This window comes from Clarias gariepinus, chromosome 10 (genome assembly GCF_024256425.1).
Source record: "Clarias gariepinus isolate MV-2021 ecotype Netherlands chromosome 10, CGAR_prim_01v2, whole genome shotgun sequence".
Lineage (NCBI taxonomy): Eukaryota > Metazoa > Chordata > Actinopteri > Siluriformes > Clariidae > Clarias > Clarias gariepinus.
In genome coordinates, this window is record NC_071109.1 from 31,391,895 (window position 1) to 31,399,128 (window position 7,234).

The 7,234-nt window shown below is 34.0% G+C and overlaps 1 protein-coding gene across 1 annotated transcript; it reads left to right on the plus strand.

Annotated features, from left to right (window-relative positions):
* The first annotated feature begins 1,284 nt into the window (after nucleotides 1-1,284).
* LOC128531920 (cytochrome P450 2F2-like) lies at nucleotides 1,285-6,622 on the plus strand. Its single transcript, XM_053506105.1, has 9 exons — nucleotides 1,285-1,459; nucleotides 2,851-3,013; nucleotides 3,167-3,319; nucleotides 3,439-3,599; nucleotides 3,776-3,949; nucleotides 5,571-5,764; nucleotides 5,799-6,006; nucleotides 6,079-6,220; nucleotides 6,396-6,622. Exons 1-9 carry the CDS (start codon nucleotides 1,298-1,300, stop codon nucleotides 6,590-6,592), a joined length of 1,554 nt encoding a protein of 517 aa, XP_053362080.1. The 5' UTR covers nucleotides 1,285-1,297; the 3' UTR covers nucleotides 6,593-6,622.
* Nucleotides 6,623-7,234: the final 612 nt, after the last annotated feature.

A 7,234-nucleotide genomic window follows, 5' to 3' on the forward strand; every position in this document is an offset into this window, starting at 1 on the left:
GAATAGCCTCCCGATTTATATTAAATCTGCTCAGACATTGTCAGTTTTTAAATCTGCTTTAAAAAATTACCTTTTCTCTTAGGCATTCAATATTCCTTAACTTAAATTTCACTTCTTTATTATTTACAAAATTATTATTTAAATGCCTTCGTATGTGTATTCTCTTTTTATTTTTTGCTTTTGCTTTTGTGAAGCACTTTGGTCAACACTGGTTGTTTTTAAATGTGCTATATAAATAAATTTGTATTGTATTGTATTGTATTTAAATCACATCGGCCTGGTTTGGTAGTGATCGTTTAAATTCCCTAGGAGGAGTATATCAAAATCAATCGGGTGCGTTTTTGCGATAACAGACTTCCTGTTAAGTTGAGCCCAGGACATGCAAATGCAAATGTTGTTTGCCTCAATAAGCTCCAACTGTGTACCGAGTTTTGGTGCATATGTGCAAGTGTGTTTGAGCTACGCCCAAAGCCCAGACTCTCAGGCATTCCAATTCCAGTCTGTATAAATATATACAATTAAACCATTGGATTGCAAGGATTAGGATTAATCCTAAAAAGTGTCAGCTGTTGCGAAGAGAGACTGGTTTTCCAGGACACGTAATTAGTGCTGACCAACTTTATGGTGATGCTGATTTTAATTTCGAGCAGGACTTGGCACCTGCCCTCATTGCCAAACGTACCTGTGTATCAGTAAAAAACTTATCAGTAAAAATCTGTAAAATACCAGATTTTTTATGATGCGTGCATAAATAAATAGTTAAAACAGAAAGAAAAAAATTCCAAAAACCATCTTGATGTGTTCTATTACTCATCTTATGTTACTCCTTTATTTTTTCCCCCAAATAGCTTCAATGTACAGACACGCCAACTTAAAAAAATGTTAAATATGTATAGATGATGCATGGGAAAAAAAACTAAAATCAGTAATTAATACATGCCATGCTATATAGTAACTGGAAAAGAAATGTCATGCCATGCCACCCTGCCAAAATCTTTTTTTATCTTTTCTAGATCCACCACTGGTAGTGACATGTACTGACACTGACACACAAATAAAATGTATTTTTTTATTTTAAACAAGAATCAAGTAGTTCTAAAGCATTAGTCTTTTGTATAATTAATCAATGTAACAGAAAAATACAAACCATCGGAACTCTTGGTCCTGAGTTCTGGACTTAATGGGGTGGAGATTCCTTATGTAAATGATTAATAGGATTCGCAATTTGAGTCAGTGAAAGATCTTGGTTTACCAGCCAAATTAATGCAGTGTGTAGACCAGCAGTAGTTCAGGCATTATGCTGGGCTCTTTAATTTTTGTTGGTTTTTGCATCTTCCTCTTTTTCTTCTTAATTAGGATCCAGAAGCCAAAGAACTTCCCCCCTGGACCACGACCCCTACCCATAGTTGGCAACCTTCTTCATTTTAACATCAACAATCCTTTGAAAGACTTTAAATTGGTATGTATTATATTGTTGTTATTTTTGTTTTTTATGACTTAACTGTAATGGTCTATCTGAATTCTAATTTTTTATAAAGATATAAAAGAAGAGTAAAGAAGATGATTGTAATTATTATGTGATTATAAAGAAGAGTTTCTATTTGGGTCTTTTGTGTAGAAAAGTTTTACTTTCTGCAAAACTTAAAATTTAAAAAATAGTTTTAAATGATTTTAACAATAATATCTGAATAAATGTAAAGAGACAAAAAAAAACCCTAACAAATATATAAACAAACAAATATTAAGCTTCCACTAATACTTAATTCAAATAAACTTAATAACAAATGTGACATGGACTTTGTTTACAACTATATTTTTCGTGAAGAGTACAGTTAAAGTATTTTGGTGAGTTTTACATACATACATACACATATAAGTCGCCTACATACAGTATGCACGAGTTCCATACCGAAAGTGTGTTTGTGGGTCCAATTGTTTGTAAGTCCAAGAAACTTTGTATAGGTACTAGGATACTAACACGATTAGCTACACACAGTATATTACAGTACACTGTACGGACGATTTGTGTTAAAAAAAAAAAGAGCAATGTCTGCCATCTTTTCACTTCTTTCCATTCTATCAATTATTTTCACTTTTGTCTCTGTTGTTATTGGATGCCACTTCTTAGCAGTACCAGCTTCATTGCCGCTACTTTTATGCACATATGCGTGTGTATGTGTGGGGAGATTCAATGACTTACACCAATAACCTAAAATACAAGCTAAACAGTGCACAATTCTAATATGGAGCCTGAAATGGATGTCTTATTGCAGAGTTTCTTTAAAGTACCATTGACAGAACCATGACAGAGGTGCTTAGCCTTCTTATATTTGCAAATCAGCAGCATAGTCTCAGTGGGCTATGGGCTATCAGTCATGGATTATTTTTTGAGGCCTTGCATATAGGCGTTTTGCCTTCACATGTGCATTTGCAAGCCTTGTGATTTTAACCTGCAATGTCTTCCAGTACGTGTAGTGCTGCTTGTGGGAATTTCTGCTTACTTTATATTTGCCAATATATCATTAATGCCTATGAGCAACTGTTTGTGGTACCACATTTTCAACAATGTCAAACTCTTGGCAATATCGTGTGTCAGTGACCTTTTATTGTGATGACATGCAGTATAGACCTTTGTCCAGATCATTTATGAGATCATTAGTGTATCTCAACTTTTGTTCTTCCATATTTACAATTTTACAAGCATAACACTTATTTTTTAATAATAATAATAATAATAATAATAATAATAATAATAATTATTATTATTATTATTATACTTTCCAGGCTGGATTTAAAATAGTTGAATAGAAATTGATGACCTTTGAATAGGCAAAACTTGTCTATTTGTAGTTGGCTGAGCGTTATGGGAATGTTTATAGCCTCTATCTTGGAAGAAGTCCAGCTGTTGTACTTAACGGTTTAAAAGCTATAAAAGAAGCTCTGGTGACCAAATCTGCAGATTTTTCTGGACGCCCACAAAATTTGCTAATCAGCCATATGATGGAAGGAAAAGGTAGGATTAAAAATTATTAAATTTACAACCATAATGAACAAAATTTAAAAAGAATTAGACTTAAAGGCCTATTTTCCATACACATTTCTGTGACATGGATACTTTATGTACTGACTCTGAAATAAAGATTTTAATATGCGTAAAATGAAACAGGAGTCATACTAGCTGATTATGGTCCTGCATGGAAGGAGCATCGGCGCTTTGCTCTCATGACCTTAAGGAACTTTGGTTTGGGAAAACAGTCTATGGAGAACAGGATTCTGGGAGAAATTGAACATATTGTTGCAAAACTGGAGAAGCATGCGGGTACCAACATCCTACTTTATTTATCATGTTTTTGTTATTAGTAGCTGACAAATAAGTTTTTTTTTCTTTGAGTCTACAAAGAAAAGACATGTTGATAACCACTGATTTTCTATTTGTAGGAAGTGTCTTAAATCCTCAGTCTTTGTTCCATAATGCAGCGTCAAATATCATCTACCTGATGTTGTCTGGCACTCGATATGAATACGGTGAAGAAACCCTTAATAAATCTGTTAAATGGATTTCTGAAATTACCAAGATTCTTAATGGACCTTGGTCATTGGTGAGACATATCATCACCTGATTACTGACTGCATTATGACTGTTGCTACTTTTAAGTACATGCTTAAAGAAAAAAAAACATTTGTCACTAATTAATAATGAACCATATGGACAAAAATATATATTTATATATATATATATATATATATATATATTTTTTTTTTTTTTTTCTTATAGATCTATGATACGCTTCCATGGATAAGATCTCTGCCTCTTCCTTTTATGAAATTGTTTAAAAACAACAATTTACTTAAAGAAATGACAATGACCATGATCAAAAACCACAAGACAACAAGAGTCCGAGGAGAGCCCAGAGACTTTGTAGACTGCTATCTGGATGATCTTGATATGGTATGTGTTTGTGTGGGTATATGGGTTAATGGGTTATTTTGGTAATTTATTAATTTTCCAAACTTTTAGGTCCAATTCAGTGGTATCTTAGTGTACAGGTTTAAACTCTAGCATCACCAAGCTTCCACTGCTGGGCCCTTGAGGCCCTCACCTGTATAATGTGATATAGAGCAAGTCGCTCCGCATAAGGGCATCAGCCAAATACAGTAAATGTAATTCTTTTTCTTTTTCTTCTTATTATTATTTATGGAGCACTTTAACACTAGACATTCTCACAAAGCATCTACCAGGTACAGACAGATACAGACATGTGGATGTAAATTTAGATCCATACAGAGTGTACTATGAGGAATAAACCTTAAAAGAATTACACTTAAAAAGGAAACCATCCTCTTCTGGGTAATACCAGACAGGAAAACTGCAAGTTATTGCTCTTCTAAAATTTTATTCTGTCAAGACAAGAAATACTAAATGTGTTAAAAGATATTACATATAAGCAAAGTGCAGCAGTTCACATGTATATAGTGTCCCAGTCATGTACTGAGGCAAGGAAGACTTTATCGACACTAAATTGTTTAAATTGTATTTAAATTGTAACAAGTACATTGTTTTGGGAATCCATGTAAGACCATCCACAGCAGGTTAAAGTAAGTAATAGATGCAAAATTACTCTTGGTACTAATAAACGTCCTGTACTTTTAAATTATAAAAGGAAAGGTAAATAATAATAGACCAAAATTTTACTACCTACTTTGGGTTGACAACATAGTGCTTCATAGTGTATGACATTAGTAGTATTTTATAATAAAAAAAAACCCTCGAATTCAAATTATTATTTTGTTACATACACAACCATACACAATATAGTATGCAGTGCTTATATGCTTGCATAAGAAAGATTCACTACAATTAAGTGAAAATTGCACTTTTATAAGAGTCATTTGGACCAGTTTCTGTCACGTTCGGTGGTCTTATGTCGGCATGGCATAAACGCAGTGGCAGAGATGACGATTTAGATGGTTATTTTTCATAATTAATGAAAGCAAAACTTAAACAAAACTCTTGCACTTGAGCACAACCAAAATACTACAATGTAACAACAACAAGAAATAAAACTATAACAATAACAAATGCCAGGCACCAAACAGAACTAAATCAGGCAATTTATACTATTCCAACTAATCTCGGTTCAGGTGAGTGCTCTCATCACCTGACCGAGGTGCCTTCTGAGAAATGTATTTCCATTCAAACCAAACCACAACAGAAACATAAATGTAGTCATTGGGTGTTAGGTGCCCTCTAGGGGTTAACCCTTACAGCTTCCCACAGAAAAGAAAACACAAGGAGTCACAAAATCCTTTTGTATTTTGGTTGAGCTCTTCTTAGTTATGAAATGAAAAGCTAAACTTAAATTATCTACCTGCAGCAAACCAAAAATGCCACCTGTGTTTGTATGCTGGCCTTTTATGCAGTCAACTTGAATAAAACCGGGACTCGAAAAGCTTAATAAATTGCGTCCTGGCACTTAGATTTCATAGAATAATGCATAAAAGAGGTAATATAACCAAAGGTTCTGGTTTTAGTAAAAAACAGAACTAACTGCACTGTCTATTTTTAACAGGAAAAAACAGGATCCACATTTAATGAAGACCAATTGGTAATGTACATTTTAAACCTGCATATGGCTGGAAGCGATACCCCGTCCAACACCCTCCTTACAGCTTTCCTTTACCTCATGGCTTATCCAGACATTCAGGGTTTAACCTTTACTTCATTGCACTTTAATATAAAGTATTGTTACATGAAACATAAAATGTTTTATTAATAAATTTAATTTGATTTGTAACAGAGCAAACATATTGTTTTTAGAGAGATGCAAGCAGAAGATTGATGAGGTTCTACAGGGAAAATCTCATGTGTCTTTCGAGTACAGATACAACATGCCACACACTCAAGCTGTAATCCATGAGTTTCAGCGCATCGCCAACATCACCCCTCTAAGTGTATTCCACTCGACGACAAGAGATACTGAACTGATGGGCTACAGCATCCCAAAGGTGATGAATTAAAACGGTGGGTTAATTTACTCTCTGCTACCCATATTGATGTTTTTCATTTACTGTTTCCAGGGAACTATTATCATCCCAAACCTCTCATCAGTGCTGAATGAAGAAGGCCAGTGGAAGTTTCCTAATGAGTTTAATCCATCAAACTTTCTTAATAAACAAGGACAGTTTGAGAAACCTGAGGCATTTATACCATTTTCTGCTGGTAAGTGCCCACATTGTTATAAAAAGGGAACAAAAAAATTACCCAAATCTGACCTACAGTACTCAAGTGCTGTCAACATAAGTTTTGGACTTGACTTTATGGAACATTTATTAAACATTAAAGGAAGAAGTCAATAATGAGTAAACGGTAAATCCATGTGTGTCTGTGTGTGCAGGGCCTCGTTTATGTTTGGGTGAAGGTCTGACTCGCATGGAGCTCTTTCTTATCTTGGTCTCCCTGCTGCACCGCTTTCAGTTCATTTGGCCTGAAGATGCAGGAGAGCCAGATTTCACTCCTGTATTTGGAATCACACTTACACCCAAACCATACAAGATGGGAATTAGGCTGAGACAGCCAGCTACAGAAAATTAGAAATAGTCACCTATATAATAGGTGATATACTATATACTGACAAATTCTTTATGGTAAATGAAATTGTCTAATATAACAATAACTAAAAAAAGATGACAGAGCAATAGACTAAGAAGAAGAAGAGGGATGTTAATGAATGTTGAGCTTACAGTAGGTAAATGTTGTTTTGAACATTTGAAATAGACAATTAAAGCCTGTAGAGAATTAAAGCTTACGTATTCTGCATGTATTATCGGTTGTAAGTGGCTCTTTGCAATACGTGCCTCAAGTAAACATCATGAAACCACAAGTCAATATTTTATAAAATAGATTCTTATACAGAGTATGTACTGTATATAACCAACAAACCCATTGCATGTCAAAAAAAACATACTGTATTTCATACTGTAATGCCGAACATGACAGTTTAGCCTTGTCTACCTTTAACAGTCTTAGAACAAATTATAAAGTGTAATACTTTGAACAGTGTAATTAAAATGAAAAAAAAAAAAAAAAATGGTTGTATGGGTATGCACCATTAATGTACACATTTGACAGGACATGAAGAATGTTTAGATCATTAAACTAAAATAAATTGCTTAAAGAAGTCAAATTTACTTGAGGACCTTTGGTTGGGAGGAGTGGTGTGATACACTGCTTTAG

Coding starts and splice junctions, on each gene's coding strand:
- LOC128531920 (XM_053506105.1), top strand. CDS start 1,298: ATGCTGGGCTCTTTAATTTTTGTTGGTTTTTGCATCTTCCTCTTTTTC. Junction 3,950..5,570: donor ATCTGGATGATCTTGATATG/GTATGTGTTTGT, acceptor TATTTTTAACAG/GAAAAAACAGGATCCACATT. Junction 6,221..6,395: donor ATTTATACCATTTTCTGCTG/GTAAGTGCCCAC, acceptor CTGTGTGTGCAG/GGCCTCGTTTATGTTTGGGT.